Raw genomic sequence first — 18,231 nt, 5'->3', positions numbered from 1 at the left:
AATAATGGCATCGTATCTCGAAAGAAAAATAAATATTAATCGTCGTTTCCAGACGCGATTAGCAACAATAAACAACAAGACGTAATCTTGCGGTTTATTGCCACTTGAAATTCCCGTGGAATTTATGTCTCATTCCAGCGTGCTGCATTTTAATCGTAAATTGTTAAGGAAATTGTACGGTGGTCATATCATCGGTAAAAACAGGGAAGACGGTGCGCATGCGCGTAGGTCCTTAGTAGGTCGCGTCGACGGCTTGAACGAACTCGTCCCGCGCTGCTTCCACGGACCAGTCATACAAAGGTGACTCGGGGATACGAGGCGCGCATAAATCGCCACGACCAACGAAAGATAACGCCGTCATTCGTCTCAAGTTTCGTTATCTTGTCCCACGCGCGGATGTCGTTCGGAAAATTCTTACGAAGTCAGGCCGGCCGGTTCGCGATTTAACGGAACCTTGAAAACACGCGAGTGTGTCGGGTGAGTGCGTACCCGTACCTCGTCCACTTTCGCGAGGTTATCGCGCAGGAAACTCGCCGATAGCAGGGGACGTCGATGAAATGGGATACGTAGTAGCAGGAAGAGGAAGGTAATTCAGAGATAATCGTTCGTGTGACCGACAGGAACAGTATTATCGGTCCTGTGGAAGGTGCTGTCAGTGTGCAAGGATCGTCGGAAGTTTCGCGAGGAAGGTTGTGTCGCGCGCGATAGTAGGTCGAGTCGCGTTCGGCTTGGTTCGGCCGCGGTCGGTTAAGCTCGGCACGCTCGAATTCGAAGTTCGTTCGTGGCGGTCGCGCGCTCAGCGGTCGGTCGGTCAGTCAGTCAGTCGCACGCGGCACACGAAAGCCTCGAGAAGTCGAGGGAGGTTCGAAAACACGCGAGAAAACCAGAGCGAACGAGACGGAAGCGAGATTCGACAAGGTGAAGGGAAGAAACGGGTGACTGGACAGGAAACAAAACAGGGTGAAGAAGACGAATATATACAACGGGATCGTGCGTCGCGCGTTTCCTTCGCGCGAAGAGACTGGAGCCGCTTTAGCGTACGAGTCGATCTCTCCTCTCAATTCGAGAGATCGACTGGGCCACCCCTCGAGGCAGCTTCCGAGGCATTAACCACCTGGAAGACACCGAGTGGCAACTGTCAAAAGTGAGATACTACGGGGAAACGCCGGGAAAGACGAGATGGTGTACGGAGGAGGGTTCGATATGGTGGAAACGGTGAGTCGGTTGTTTTTGTTTGTCGCTGGGGAATAAAATGTGGTTAAACGTGTCCGTGTCCGGAGTGCTCGCGGAATATTGACTCGCGTGTACGTGTACCGTTGCATTCTTTTCGAGTCGTGTAGAGTCATCGGTAACAACGTGATAAATCTTTCCCCGCGGTATTCTCGATTCTTCTTTAGAATTTGTGTTAAATTACGTCACGTCTATTTTATCAATCGTTTGCTTCGTCGTCGACTCTAGCAGGTAGTTGGAATTTGTTCTCTTAAAAAGGGAAACTATGGTGATCGATTAGGAATGATTTGTAGCGACCTTGTATTTAGGATATGACGTTGAGCATACGAATACTTTTTTGAGGCCATTTGTCTGTGAAAATCGTGTTGATTTAGTGGTTATGATCCAACCGTTGAGGATCGAATTCGAATCCGTACAATATGAAAGGAATGCAATGGCGCCAAAACTGTCACCGTTCAAATATGTTACGCGCGACACGAATACAGTTCAAATTACGCGCCAACTTCGTAGTACGTTGCTCGAAGCAATTCAACGAAAAGAATAACATTTTTGTCGAATATTCGATCTTTAGATTTCATCGAGATCTTTAAAAATATATTGTTAAATGAATACTGTTATATATTTAATGTCGTTAATTTAATACAAAATGATTTTTCGCGATTATATAAGAACAAAATGTTTAATAATGTGTACTTTGGTTTGGATATTATTAAAAATTGAGTATTAATTGTCTCGTACTCGTTTCGAGCAATGTACAAGTTCCCATCGTAGCAAATTCCTCGTGTTTGTTAAACATTTGCGGCTCAAGTATTTCGTTAGAGATAAAGTAACGGATTTCGCGTGATTCTCAATGACGACTCACGCGCGGCTCATGTTTCAAGCAAGACTATTTGTACGCGAGACATACGCACGGTAATTAGAATTAATTTGACCGAGCCACTTTAGAAACAGCGGGTGTTTTACAAGTGAAATGCTATCCCGAGCCTGTTTGGTCGATGATAATGAGCAGGAACATCGGTACGTGAACGAGTTAACGGTTTGTCTGCCGGCGAGAATCTCAAATTATAACGAAGACTTGGATGATTTCTCGCTAGAGAGATTTAAATCGTGCGCGGTATCCGCAGTTTTATTAGTTAGCCGCTAAAACTGCGCTCGTCAGGATGCATTTGCAAATCGGCGCGGTAAATTTATCGGTCTTGAATATCTATGCCGATGGATAACAGCCGGGATTCCGAGAAAAACTGTTGTACACGCGATGATCACCTTGCATAATACTTTTGTCTCGTAACTACTATTTTCGTGTTTACTCGGAGACGCATTAATCGTACGAAGATACATCCTTTTGATTGTCGCAGACTTTAACAAAACTGTCTCGATCATAGTCAATTCTTAGTAGATTCACGTTTTCGGTGACCTGAATATTCACCATCTTCAAAATACTAGTTGTAAACGAACAGAGATATAATTAGTTGTATAGAAATTATAAATAGACTCCGATTTTTTAATTTAAAACTTATATAGCTTCTAGTGGAGAAAGAAAAGAAGGAAAACTAAGAAAGAAATTAACGAAATTAAAAGGAACGAATATGTAGTTTGGAAATCAACAAATAATTGATTATAAGCTGTAACTCTTCGTGCAGTAACATATTCAGAAAAGTCACTACACTTATCATAATCTATTGACTGCATTATGCTTTCCATAGATCATAATATATTTATTCATTGTGCATTCAGAAGTTTGTTTTCTTACTCGTTCTGTTTCTTCGCTTATAACCGAGTTAATTTACTTGAAACTTTATCTCCGTTATAATTTGGGTTATTTGAAGTTCAATGTCAACGTTTTGTAATGACAACATTTTTTTCTGTAGCCGCAAGATAAATCGAGCCTACGATAATCGCGCAAAAGATTGTCGAAAACAAATTTGATTTGTTTTCTACGCGATAATCAGCGATTAATTTAAGAAGAATTTCGAATTTCTTTCCCCTTGTTATTTCGCTTTCGTAATCGACTTTCTTTGATTATCTAATTGTACGTGCGTGTTATGATGCAATACGAGAATAAGTTTGATTTTGACGAGTGTCAGCGCACAATTTACTGCTTATTTAACAGTATTCAATCATCCCGTATATGCAATTATATTCAGCAGTTACTTGACAAAGAGGTGCATCGTAAATCAGTTGAGGAGATTTGCGCAGATACGTGTAGACAAACTTACTTGGCCTGCAGACCCGACTAGAGGTGCAATGAAACAGACGTAACCCACAAACAGCGTGACTTTTTAAGCACGAAAATACCGTTACTAAAAAAATTGCACGATTCTAAAAAATACCAGAAACGTATATGTTCAAATTAAAAAAGATAAAACGTGACTAGTATTTAAAATTTTCTAATCCATGCTTCTAATAAATATAATTCTAATTTCAATGCCATTTGAGGCAATGGGGGGTAAGAAATGTTGAAAATTTAATTTTCTCACGAATTGTGAAGGACTTTTATTTTGAAAAAATACTCCCTGGATGCATCAGCTTTTATTTGGAGTTCGGATCACAAAATTTTGTTGATCGTGTTTCTTAGAGTTTAATCAATGGTTGAAATTATTTATTAACGTTGTTTGCTACAGACGTAAGAATTTTGCTATTCCGTACGCATTGTCCCAGTTTGTTTGAGTCGATACGGCCCTGTCGTAGAAAGACACAAACAGTCAGAGACGGTCGCGTGGAAGGCTAACTTTCGAATCTACTACCACTGAACTCTCAGTGATCAGGTACGAGAAATTTACTCGGCTGGTACGCAATGGAAAATTTTGCAGTAAAAACGGAAGCAAAGCACTGTGTTTCGCTGGCTCGCGCGAACGTCACGAGGGTGTGATTTTACTATACGAAAGTACCGATCATATTTCACCGGTTAATTTAACGTTTGCTTGCTAATTGGGAAAACCTTAATGAACCGCGATTATTTCCTTAACTTTATCGCTTGATCGTGAATTTATTACGTAGCGTTAATTTTCATTCGATTATGTGATTCACACTAACGTCAGAATGTTCGAAAGCGGTCGAAAAAATATAATTGAAAAATTTCTAATATTCCAATAATGTCCCTTCGTGTATGTAAATCGAAGTCATAAATGTTCAGAGAATTTTTGCAATATACAGGATGTTCGGCCACTCCTGGGGAAAATTTTAATAGAGGATTCTAGAGGCCAAAATAAGATGAAGATCAAGAATACCAATTTGTTGATGGAGGCTTCGTTAAAAAGTTATTAACAATTAAATTCAAAAATTTCAAATCGTTCTGGAAAAATTATTTTCGGTTGCGGGGGTTAATTGCACTCATTTTTGGTGAATACACATACTTCCGAAATCCTACCCACTTTCGAGAAAAAAATTCCTTACCGAAAATATAATTTCTGGCCAGAATATCTGCCCGAATTTTCATGCGAATTTTTAAAACGTCATAACTTCTGAACGGATTGGACGATTTTAATGTTTAAAAAAGCAAACTACGCGTATTTTGGTGGAGAATATGTACAAATTGCAAAAATATTCGAAAAGCTGGTCCTTGACCCCGCAAAATGAGAAACACCCCATAAAAATGGTCCAATTTTCAAACAGTCATAACTCCCACAATTGTGAATATATTCCAATGAAACTTTTTTCTGAAGTAGAGCTCATGGGTACCTACAAAAAAGTATTGGACAACTTTTCTGTAGGGCGTCAACCAAAATTACTAAAAATGAAAAACGAATTTTTAAGAAAAATCGACAGGGGGTAGGTGCTCAAATTTTTCGACGAAAAAAAAAAATTTCAGATCGTTCTAAAAAAAATATTTTTGACTGCAGGGGTCAATAACAATCATTTTTGGTGAACAGTCATATTCCCGAATTCCTACTCATTTCCTAGAAAAAAATTCGAGAATGTGTGAAATTTTTCGACAAAATTAAAAAATTTCAAATCGTTCTGGAAAAATTATTTTCGGTTGTGGGGGTCCATTACAATAATTTTTGGTGAATAGACCTACCCCCGAAATCCATCCCACGTTCTAGAAAAAAATTCAGTACAGGCGGAACTTTAAACGTTAATAACTTTTTAACGAAATCGCCATCAACAAATTAGTATTCTTGATTTTAGTCTTATTTTGGCCTCTAAAATCCCCCATTAAAATTTTTCCCAGGGGTGGCCGAACACCCTGTATATAAACAGTTATAAATATATTCTAATCAGATTGATAGAAAATATTTTTCTCATTCATATTTTCGTTTATCAATCAGGCATCTATATTTTTGTTAAATTGATCAAAATCTACAAAGACTATTTATCGATAATACAATCGTTAATTTCGAACGCGATTAGGTCCGAGTTAGGATCGATTTCCCAAAATTTTAATGTTCCTTAGAACGACGTTTACGAGTTGGAGCTTCGTAAAAGCAACAAGTTTTTAATAACGTTCCGATGGCCTTTCGGATTATTTTACAAGACGCATAAAAGGTTTATCTCGTGCACGAGAAAAAGCCGTAACACCGCGTGAGAATTGATAGGAGGGAGCGATTAATTGATTCCTTTTTATCTCGTTTCTTCGGCGATGAACTTGGCGTGATGCAGACGCTAAAATTATTTGTTATTTCGTCGTACAGTTTTAGTAAATACCAGATAACGTGCTCGAGAATTTCGTTTTTGCAACTTATTTACCTTGCACAGAGAGCAGTAATTGCAATTCGATTTTGAAATTTTTCCTCGTTCTTGCGCAGCGTAACACTGATACCTTCGGCTCGTTTTAGCTTTGCAATTTTATCTGTCGTTAAGGGAAACTGATAGCGTATTTCATTCTTATTTTGTCCAATTATTTCGAGCGTACGTCTCTCGCGATGTTTGTATTGTCTCGGTTGACGTTGGTTTTTCGTTCCCGTTGAGTGCTTAATGCGTATGTTCTGTAATATAATTATGTATTCATGAAAGAACTCTATAAGGCCCGACGACATGAATTTTGCATTACCATATTCACATATTAGATGTATCTAAAATTTCGCTACTCCGCATCGTCGACCTTCAATTCTCGCGTAGTTCTCTTTTCCTTTTTCTTACGCTAGCATCAAGCGTATCTTATCGAAGTCTTCAACCTATTTTATATCTTTCGACACGATATTCATCGAATCGTACACCATTGTTAAAATCGTTCCCTCTTCTTGCACGGGCCACTTCGCATCTGCATTTTATTCTACGTTCGTTCATGATCGATCATTGACAAACATAGCGTGGAAATCTCACGAATAACAAAGTACCCCGGGTCGTTTAAAATCCGTTTTTGCTCATACAAGTGCAAAAGTTTCTGCGATCGATGCACATAGCAAATAACTTATATTATTTACACGGTTCTTCTTTATCGATTATTCTTGGTACAATCGTAAAAGTAATTCAAATCTTATATTCAAATAATTTTAGAATAATTTGGAGATTTCGGAAAATATCATTACGGGTATATAAATATGGATAAATAGTACAAGGTGAACAAAATCATAAGAAAATGATACATTCTACGAATCGTCCACTTAGAAGTGTAATTGGCGCTAAAAGTGACTGTAAACACGAGTTCTAGAAAGATAAGAAATATTATGATCAATTAGCACATAACAAGGATTGTTCGCTTAGATATGTAATTTGCGTTGAGAATGACTACTGTACGCTTTAGAAGAATTACACAATAATTTATGAAATATTAGTATATGGTATGGATCGTTAACATAGATATGTAATTACCGCTAGAGGCAACGCTGCTATAAATATTAACATTCGTATTGTAATGACTTGGGTATTTTTTCGGTTCAAACAAATCGTTTAAGAAAGATCCGATTTATTATCTGCAGTACATCGTTGCATCACGTACTGCTACGTTACATCATTTCATCTATCATAGGGCTCCTTCTGTTGATTATTACTAAATGAACAAAATTAGATTTTCTTCAAACTTTACCAACATACTCTTATTTTAGTGTGTTCAGTTTTATAATAAATAGAGTTTTTCCGATTCTGTGTACAAACACGCACTTCTAAAAAATGTTTCAAGTAAGTTATTCAGTTTGACAAGAACTATAGTAATAACAATTATTTTTTAAGAATATAGAAGTGTTTTTCTTCCTAAAAATGGCACCAAAAGAATTTGTTGCACACGAATAGATTAGCTTCTTTGGATCATTCAATTTAAAAAGAAAATGAGACCAATATTTTCGATGGTTCTTTGAGAAAAGTAGCTTGTAATGTTTTATTTGGAGTCGTCGGTTTTAGAATAAATATAATTTTTTATAGGAAACATTGAAATGATCGTTGCAACGCGAGATATATCTGTACAAATATAAGGTACATCCAAACATCTGCAACGATTAAGAAGACAAAAGAAATTCTATTCGATAGTTTGTTTGTCACGTTAAAACCCCTACTTTGGGGTCACGATTCGCTAACACGGGTCTTGCATTTATTCAAAACGAATATTCGTCATTCGTATTTCAAATTTTTCCATACTTTCTATCAATCGTTCGAAAGGTTAATGTAGTCTCTGGCATTTGCTTTCCCACGTATTCAACGAACGGAGGCACAATGTGATCAATTTCGCGAGTTACTGAATCTTTATTCGTTCATTTCCCTTCGATATTGAATTCCCGGACGTTCGTTGAAATAAAGTCGTCGTGATAAATACACGGCGCGAACGTTGCAGGAAACGATGCATAAAACGAAACAATCTCGCGCCACCAAGCACTTTGAAACGCAAAGCCGTGTTTTGTGATTAGACCACCATCTCGAATTAAGAACGATGCGTGGACAGCAGCTTTCGCGCACCATAAATCTCATTGTCGGAGATAGGCCGGCATGAGTCGGCCAGACCTGGCCAGGCAGACAGCCGGGCATACTCTCGCGGCTGACCGCGTAAACAGGGTGTAATTAAAAAATCTCACTAGCCGGTCTTTGTGTCGGGCGTTGTATATAGTTGATGTCCTTGCTGAGGCAATTCGAAATCCTGTCCCGGTCTCGCATTAGCGAGGGCGTGGTTGGTCGTTCGTTCCTGGTCCGAGGATAGCAGCCTCTCGTAGTAATTGCACCCAGGCTCGTTTCCACGACACGACTTTTGCGGGTTCGACTTCCCTCCTTTATTTCGCTCTTTTCCGCCGGTGTCGTTTTCCTCGTCGCTCCAACGCGGGAAACGACTCTCGACCGCGTCAAACCGCGCGGACGAGCTCAACAAAGTAATGGAAACTCATGAGACGTCACGAGATCAAAACGCTACCAGAGATCGTCGCACAGACCGTTTACCTATAGGCGGATGATAATTTCAAAAGTGATTCTGTGCTGCAAAACAAGACGAACGTTTTAAATCACGAAATTGCGTTCCAAGCTTTTTAGTTTTTTATTTAAAATCGGTGATAGAATGAGGCCAGAGATCGTTGCACTGTTCACTTATAGGCGAAATAGGTGAAATATGTTCCAAGCTTTTCAGTTTTTAATTTAAACGTATAAAATAAGTAAATGGATATCACGACACCATTTATCATAAATCAGTTATCGAAAAGTCTGGACTTCGTTTAGTCACACGTTTGCTCAGACCTTCCTCAATGACAACGCTTTTGCTATCGATTGGTTACTACCTGCTACACTGTCGAGAGCAATGATTTAACGAGTAACAAGTAAACGATCGTTTGTATCCGTATGAGAATGTTGCCCATCTCGAACGAGTTCCAACAAAGCGTATCGGTCGGGTAGAGTTTTCGCGGCAGGCTCGCGAAAAACAGTGGACGTCCTTGAATTTAATTAGACACGGGTTACCAACGTGCAATCGAATCAGATTAAATTCTTCATCGCAAATTCATTGTTCCGATTGTTTCTGGTGGAAACGTGAAATAGCCGCGGCGACCTTCTCGACTTTCCTGGAACCGCATCGCGTCTGTCCCCTTTTGCCCTTTCACCCCTTCTTCACCCACCCGGTTGGTTGCGTAGCATCGGGCCCAGGCGACCAAAGAATTCGCTGTATTATGCCAGTGAAAAAAATGTTTAAGTGCGCCGACAAACCATTCGCCGTGTTACTCAGGTGTCTCCTACCCCCTTTGTTCTCCGGCGAACTTTTCAAACGAAGTGCACGTATTTACATGCATACGGCACAATACCGCGATCATTACAACGTCTCGCGAACAATGCCGATTTACGAAGGTGGCTCAAATATATAAATCGAGACTTTCCTTTCTTACCTTTATTTCTCTACCTAGTATTTAATTCTAACGAGTTTCACGTTCTTCATGCCCTATTTGACATCCTACAAATTATAGACCTTTGAATCTGAAAAATGATCTATTTTTTCACTCCACTGCAACAGAGGAACATTTTCGACGAACGAATTTTTATATTACCGATTAGATTCGAGGAATAGGTATTACATGTACATTTAGGTGTAAGTAAACATTTTGAAAGCTGACTCAAATGACAAATTTGTTTGTTTGACTCGATAATAAGTCCCGATACTTTTGTAATATTTAATATCGAAGAGAAATTCTCGTTCCAAATTGCTGTCTCATATGTAGAAAGCTATTTCAACAGTTTTGAAGCCACAGTAGTTTAGGCACAATCTGCTAAACGGTAGAATTAGAGCTTTCGTTATTGTAATCATCGCGAATCGGTTTCGACATATTCTGTACAGTTTCAAAATACTCGTGTAAGCGTTATATCAGCGTTTCCCAAACCGAAAAATTGTAATCAATAATTTACAATTATTTTCATTTCAATTTTAATCACAACATTCCCAATAGCAGTAAAGTTATTTAAAAGTAACAGTAGTTCATTCAGTGTGAGCATTTTAAAGAAGTGTTGTGCATTTGAAACATCGGTCACCGGTGACCTCCATGGCGGTCAAAGTGTTAATATCCGTCCTACGAGTTTTAATTAAATCAGTATTAAAAAACTACCAACAAAGGTATATAGAAATTATTAGACACTGTGTAGAAAAATAGTACTTGGCCTGTACACTCGCCTAATAAATTTAAGAAACAAAAGTCTCATTTATATTTAAATTACTCTCAGGACTGACGCTACAGTCGATAGTACACCGATGCAACTTCTAAATTTAGCGCCTTCTTCTAACTTATGCAACAAATTAAAAATACATCAAACCTGTGGTTTTAAGTGTAAAGTAATATATAATATTGAACAAGATATAATAATATTTTATTTCGTAAGATATCACTATACAAATTACACTCGAGCATAGCCACTGTCTTTACAAAAATACAGGGTGTAAATCGTGGTTTAAAGGGGACGAAGAAACATAGTTTTCCAAAAAATTAAATCCGAATGGGGCACTGACAAATTTCAAGTTACTACGTAGTTACTGTCTAAAAAGAAAACGTGTTAATTACATGTTCGCGTGACTGATGTTCGGCGAAACGAATTTCACTACAGGTACGCTATTGAGAACATCTCTGTCCATACAAATCTATACAATCCACAACGTCTACAGGCACAATTCTATTTCATATATAGAAACATTCACGATAGTTACAATCTTTGTTTTGGAAAACGAACGACAGAAAATTATTATATCTAGTAAATATACATTCCGCGCATTCTTACACGTCCTTCAAACATGAATCTTATCATTTTGTTCTTTCCCATTTCCCATAATACTACATCTTCATTTTCCTCTTGCATTCAACAGAATCCTTTCGTTCATTTACATTCACGTCAGGGTAAACCTTACAATTAAATCGGATTATGTTGTAAAACAGCTTCGTTCACTGAATGTCAATCTTTCATCCTGCTTAGCATACCCTCGCCATCGTTGCTTTTATACGGTGCATAAAATTGTTAATTAAATAAAAAATAAATAAATAAATATTTACAACCCACGGTACACATTTTCCTCGCTTATATAATAAAATATTCACTGCTTTACCAGTTTTTATCAAAAGCTAGTTTCAAATATGATAATCTCCAGGCGTTCGATCGTCCGTTAATCGACTGTGAGTTTAAAAAATATTTTATTTTTGCTTTTTCCCGTTTAAACGTCTCTGGTGAAAGACATCACGTTTTCTTGTACGCGAAACCAGCTCCGACCAACCCTCGTACATACGAGATTTTTTGGATTTTCCCGGTTCTCACGCGATCGTGCGTTCCCGTATTTCGATTCAGCAGCGCGTAGAAAGCGCGAGAGCACAGCTCGAGGAATTCAGAGCAGGCCGCAACGGCGGTGTCCACGTTTTAATATTCCTCTAAGTCCAGTTCTGCTTCGAAGCACGTACTCGCGAAGGATCGACGATCGAACCAGTCGTTTCGACGTTGTCTATCGTTAAATGACATGCAATCGCACGGACAAACGGCGAACCTTGAAATTATATCATTCCGATCCGAGAAAGTAGCACTCGCGTGCCACTGCGTTCGTTTTCTTTAGTCTTTGAACAATCGTCGCGTTTCGTTTCGCAAAGACGTTTCGGCGGTTACGTGCACCATTAATTGTCCGCAACGCGAACCTTCTGTTGACAAAGACTGGAGCTATCGTAGAAGTATTTGGAATTGGTTGAAGCGCGAAGAAAGATGTCCAAAAAGAAAATATTGAACTTTGAAAAATGGTGGATAATTTGAATATCTTTCATCGAAGCTTAACGATCGTAAGAGTATATTTTTTGTAGGCAAATGTCGATCAAAGACTTTGAAAATATCTGGCTCTATGTATCAAAGGGATCTGTTTCTAGTACATAACAATTTTTAATTTTCAAAGGCTATGATAAAAATATTTTTCTGTCGACTAATAAGGAGGACAAAGCATGTTAGGTTCCCCAGAGATAGTTTCGTTAATGTTATCTATCGTTTGGTCGGTATGCACAAATCTGTAGGGTATTTATATCGAGTTAAATATTCGTTGCGAAACTCGTGAATCACCGAATCGAGCAACGATCGAGAGCAACATTGTCTCGAGTGTCGGCTGCCGTGAATCGACCGAGTAACGCCCAAGACTATGGTACTGACGAATATCAATGGCATCTCTAAATATCAATAGAAAGGCCATTTTACGGAGGCCTGAAAAGTCGTTGAGCGAGGCCTTGCACAACCGTTACTATCGAGTGGTACGAGGCAAAAGTGACGCCGGTTTGCGTGTCGAGCCGCGATCTACGATCTAGGATCGATCCAGAGGCCGAAATCGGGGGCATTAATCAGCACGCGGTGCGTACACGTGGGTGGTCACTATTGACGCAAATCGTAATAATCGTACGTTTACTATGGTCGATATAAATCGAGCGAGGTCGAGGCTTCGGCGTGGCGAGAGTAGCCGATTTTCGAAAGGCAACTTCAAAGGTCGATCGCCCCTCGATATTTCTCGCATCGAGAAAGTAACGTGGCGATCGGTTGCGCGATGGAATTAAAAAAAAAAATAAAAAGAAAGCAGTGGCTTTTAAGAAACTTTAAAGCACGTGAGTTCTCACGATTCTTCGCGTGAAATGGAATCGAAACGCGAGTCGCATAAATAATTAGTCGAGTCAGCTTCCACGCTGGAGCTATTGGAATATAAATATTATTTAAATATTTATTTTGTTCTTTATTTTTATGAAACCAACTTACATTTACTTAAATAATTTTTTAAATTAGAGACACGGTGAGTTATTTTGTTAAGCGTAAAAATGATATTCTTGGAATAATCAAAACACCTGTTGAATCTTTTACAAATACGCTCTTGAACATTTTATAGCATTAGCGGAGAAACCGGTAAATGGTAAACAGTTAGAAAGACTAGCCAATGCTAAAGATATTTGTTCATTTCACTGGAAAGTGTAAACAAAATGTTCTAAGAAACCATTGTCCAGTTCGAGTAGAAGTACGTATATGTAAAGAAAATGGGAATAGTTGGAATACTTATCTCTAAAAATAGTTGAATAAGCAATGTTTCAATGAACCATGTCACATTTTAAATCGAATACTCTTTTTTTACAATTTTTATATTTATGTTTTTAAAGTTCATCTATGTAAAAGATAGAAATTTGTTGTTTTTCTTAGAAGTTAATTTAATGAGCTGAATTAAAGTGACTATTATAGAGGAATAATTTAGTTGAGGTACTAAAACGCTGGGCGTTTAAACAGGTTACCCAACACTGTTATTTTTTACAATGAGGATATATAAAATAGCAGAGAGAAAATGAAGTACCGGAAGGAAACATAAAACTATTTTTATGTTGCATGCTTAATATACTGCAACTTCTAAATTATTGGATAAATTAATGGGTTATAACTGCATATAAAGAGGCGTTTCTTTACCAGTTCTTTGACAATGTTCGATTTTCAATCTTCTTCGTCCGAAGATAATATTTCCCGTTGCCTCTGCTTCGAGTTTGCTTCAGATTCAACGATAGGTCGTCAGAAACTTGTCATGCAACCGATATAATGGTGTTAATTTAATCACATTTTATCAGACTACAAATGTGATATTTAACGCTCGGTTAGCTTGCTACGGAACTGTAAATTGTAAAATCAACATAAACGATTGCCAGTAAATAATGAATGCAACATTCTCGTGCTTCACCTGAACTACGACAGCGAACCAAAGACAAAAGACTTCTTTTTATACCAACGTGATATAAGATCGCAACAAAATGCGATGAAAAGATATTATCTCGCTTTTTCTTGAACCCAAAATTGTTTCAGTCTATTTAGAAAGTCGACACAACGTTACCAACGTTTGTAAATAATTTTTAAAAAGATGTTAACGAAGATTTCTATGCAGTATCGTCGTATCGGTAAATATTAAATGTTTTCAATATCAACAAATTCATTTTCAACAAGAGAATGATACTCGCGTTTTTTTTATATTTTATTTCTCATACTCTCGTTCTTCATAACTTTCACGAAGACTTTGACAAAGTTTCAAGCATTCTCTGTATTTTAAAAAAGAACAAATTTCCCATCAACTTGATACCTTATATCAAAATATCTTCAAAGCCCCGACTTTCGATCGACACTCCCTGATCGTGCAACAATTCCAGACCGCGAGAGATACGACACTTGTTTGCAAAAAAAAAAGAAAAAAACATATTTGAAAGTGTCCTTCGCCTCGGAGTAAAGGCGGCTAAAGTCTCTCCAGTCCAGTTTGAAGAATCATTCGTGTTTTAACTGATCGAGGTGTCGCCGTCGCTCGATCATCTCGAGAAGGAAGGTAGTAGTAACGAGATCCCTCTTCGACGACACTCTCTGGCTCTCTGGCAATCTCCTTCTCGGAGTTCCGAGTTCTTTGGAGAGCCTGTGTCCTGCGCGAACGTCTATCCGTCCGTCCGTTCGGCCGGTTTGTCGTTTCGGCCTCGGTAACGCGAAATTTACAGCGGCCATTACGAGCTGATATTCTTTGTCTTGTCGCTCAACCGCGTCCGCTTCGCCCCGCTTGGCTCGTTGGCGCCTTTAAAATACTTTGTTGCCGCGCGAACAACGCTCTTACCTCCCGGGGATCCCTGGCTTGCAAAACGATTTGCTCGCCTCGTGTCTCTACCTTACCACCACCCCCCCCTCCCCCGCCCTCTAATGCGATAGAATTCGCGAGAATGGATCGCCGTTTGACTTCGTTTTCCCTGGCGTCGTGCGATATCGCGTCGGGAACCACGGGATCCCTCTTCCCACGATCGATCCACGAGGATTTTTCGTTGACCCTTACTACTGAATGGCCGCCAGAGATCCTACGTCCACACGCACGAACCTCCAAACGTCTCCAAAGGCAAACTAAATTGGCTAAAATTTTTAAAAGCTTTCCTTTTACACTCGATGAGCATACCTCTTTGCTAGATTTAATTATGTGGGTGTACAGACTTTTAGAATAATGATCTCATCGTCGCAAGAGCCCTCAAAATGCAAAACATTCAAGCGAGCTCAAAGTTTAGGATCGAGAGTTGCAGGTATTACGTAACCTATCATTGTGCGCGATACAGGATTCGTCAAAGGGATAAAAAAACATTTTTACCGTTTGAAACCAAAAAATTCTTAATTTTCTTCGCCATAAATATCATTTACCCAACGTCTTCCCAAACCTAGGAATACAATGGCTGACTCTGCAGCCCGAATTCCCTTAATTTAATCCGAAAGTTCTGTTAGAAGTATTTTCTGATCTCCGTGTTCTCTTCCATCGGTGCTCAATTCAAGTTTTTCGTCTGGTCATGGCTTTTTCGGGAGTATAGTGTCACTCGTCAGTAGTTCGTGACAAAGGAGACCTCTTCTACTCCATTAAGTAAACAACATTCGCCTTTTTTTGCTTGAAGCAGGTTTAACCGTCGATGACCTACGTTCTTTAATATGTTAATGCGATCTCTAGCTCGAAAATTTATTAAAACGGATGCCAACGAATCGCAGACCAGTTTAGTTACCCTCGGTCGATTTCTCGGAGGATCATTGACGGTAATTGTAGAAAAATCCAAACAGATTGCTAGTAGACTCGGATATAAAATAGTTGGACGCTTTCCTTATCGACTTTTTAATGTAAAAACCGGTTTCTTTTCAAGCATCGCACGAAGGACGTTCTCGTCAAGATTTAAGAGACCCCTTGAACTAGGTTTATCGTGAAACCCAGATCTCCCGGTTCTAAACTTTGCGAACTTACAATTAGCGTAACGTCTCGACGAAAAACACGACTCTTTGGGCCGACAATAAACGCGTTATCTCCTTGCTGGGGCTCCTAGATTCATAAATAGCCGCGGTTGCTGTAACATTTACTGCAAATAGATTCTTTATTTGTACGGTTAAATGTTGCTTCATACGTCGCGGAGAAGGATGCGAAAGGGCAATAATCATTTGCTTGCGTACTTTCAACTCGCGTAATCTTGGAAAACCCCGCACGTTAGAAAGTGGGTGGGACTTTCCTGCGGACCTGAGACCGTCGACCGCACCAATTGCAAGATTACTTTCAGTGATATTTCCACTGTGAAAGAAGCGATAAATTATAATAGAAACTTGTCTTATTCGTTAACGTTTGAAAGTACATGCATTCTATCCTAATTATCGACGAGAAAGTAATTTTTCCCAGTGCTTTGTTACTTCGTTCTTTATCGACAATGATACCAGTTTTATACAAATAACTCGTGCAAAATTAAGAAATTGGTTTCCAAAAAAAATTGGTTTAAAAATATATTTCGATAATCCACGGCTCCCGACAATATAATAGATTAATAAAATCGTTGTTTTGGTTAGATTTCAATGAAACTCGATGTTCGACGCCACTCAAATATCAACGATCAACTAATTTCGTTATCTGTTTGATACCTTTGCAAAGCTCGAACATTGGTGTTATCAGTACCAGAGGATTCGGGATACTCGTGTAGTAAACATCGAATCGAGAGACTATTTTTGTACTGTCACGTGCGTCACTTTTGCGCATTCATTCATATATATGTGTATAAATAACTCTTTCGACGCGTGTTTGTAAAATCATTGTGCACGGCTCGTGAGCGAAATTAAGTAATTCAAAAGAATCGCTTTCGATAAGATACCGCCTAATGCCACCGCGAATCTTTACGAAACGTAGCGTTACTTCGCTGCACGTACAACACACTCAAGGCTTTGTTGTTTCAATGCAGACTATACTCGACGCCCGTCTCTTACTTTCACCTCGTTTGTTACACGAACACCTTTTCATCTTTCGCGATCGCGCGGAATTCACGCCGACAATTGACCCAAGTAAAACGTTCCCGTACGCGCGGATGCATCCCGTAAACGCCGTTTCAGTCGATTTCAACCGCTAATTCGAAGGTAACAAATCTATTCCCGAACGATCGCGCGCGCCGCCATTATCGCTTTATCCCTTTCGCTGGGATCTTTCCGCGCCGATCGCAACGGGAACGCGACGGACCGTGTCATTCACTTTATACGATGTTGTTTTCGCATATTATTTATGGATTCCAGTTCTCTAATGTAAATCACGAAATCGTCTGACACGCGAATAATTTTACACGTTTCTTCCGCGAAACGAGTTTCGTGGGAATAAAAGTATAATTGGACTCGGAGCCGTTCGCATATCTTAACAAGAACGTGACGGGGCAGTTAAACGGTGCTCTTGTCGCATTTTCTAATTCGAACGGACAAAAAATTACTCTGACACGTATGTAATCACATACGAATATTCTTACGGAATATTTTAATCTCGTTTTCTAAATAATCGCGAAAAAAGGCTGTTGCGTTTTGTTTCCTTGGATGTTGAATATTTAGTTACAATCTTAAAAGTCTAAAAAATCTTTTTAGACATCGAGATATCTGCGGGTTTACGTTTGAATGAAATGAACTTACACCACTTTCAAAGATACCAAAAATTACCGAAAGATAAAAATAGCAATTTAAAAATTTTTTATTTTAATTGAAGTTGGCTTCTTTGAAATGCATTTTTTAATCTCGAGCAGATAAACCGTTTCGCGTGACCATCTGGCCCGAGATATCTCGGGCTCTGTCCAAACAGGCCAATTTCTTAGCGACTCAAATTCGAATTGACTCAGTATCGCTAGATTTCCTGAGTCCTTTTCACGATATTCCAGAGGCCTCGAACTTTGGACGTTAGTGTACTTTTGACAAGCGATGCATCACACGCGGGGCACACAGCTGGAAACGCGTGTAGTTTTTCCATCGTTCGACGCCATCGGTCAGCTCGTATCATCTTTAGAAAGCATACAGGTAAATAACGAGCCTGGCTCTTCGCGGATAGGACTAGACCTGGTTGGCTAGCGGTTAATGTTCTGTGACGTTCGAACGCGAGACGTCCAAGTGCGACCGGATTCCGCGATACCAGCGACCGTTTCACGCGTATCCGGATGAGGAAGACCGAAGGAGCAAAAGTGCACGCGCCAGCGTGAAACAATAAGCAGCTGTTGCGCCGCGTGCACCGGTGCATTCCAATTAACGCGGCGCTACGAGCACGCCCTAACGTTCTTCTTAACTACCGACGCCGCCGCGAACGCAATTAAGAATCGTCGCGCGGATCGTTTCGTTCATTCATGGTTTCGCGCGTAACGTTAAAAACGATTC

At 39.4% G+C, this 18,231-nt stretch overlaps 1 protein-coding gene across 2 annotated transcripts in view; it reads left to right on the top strand.

The window, feature by feature from the left end:
* Positions 1-201: 201 nt before the first annotated feature.
* The window catches only part of Ets98b (DNA-binding protein Ets98B), an 85,378-nt gene continuing 67,348 nt past the window's right edge, over positions 202-18,231 (top strand). Inside the window, exon 1 of one of the 2 annotated variants that reach the window (XM_076763941.1) lies at positions 202-1,215. Coding sequence is in view for 1 of the 2 variants with exons in the window: in XM_076763940.1 (XP_076620055.1) it covers positions 1,180-1,215 (36 nt within the window). In the remaining variant the exon portion in view is untranslated. The remainder of the gene's footprint in view (positions 1,216-18,231) is intronic. The other variant, XM_076763940.1, reaches the window with a different exon arrangement.

The sequence above is a fragment of the Colletes latitarsis genome, chromosome 4, assembly GCF_051014445.1.
Source record: "Colletes latitarsis isolate SP2378_abdomen chromosome 4, iyColLati1, whole genome shotgun sequence".
NCBI lineage: Eukaryota > Metazoa > Arthropoda > Insecta > Hymenoptera > Colletidae > Colletes > Colletes latitarsis.
The sequence above is the reverse complement of the archived record's forward strand: the minus strand, read 5'-3'. Positions and strand labels throughout refer to the sequence as shown.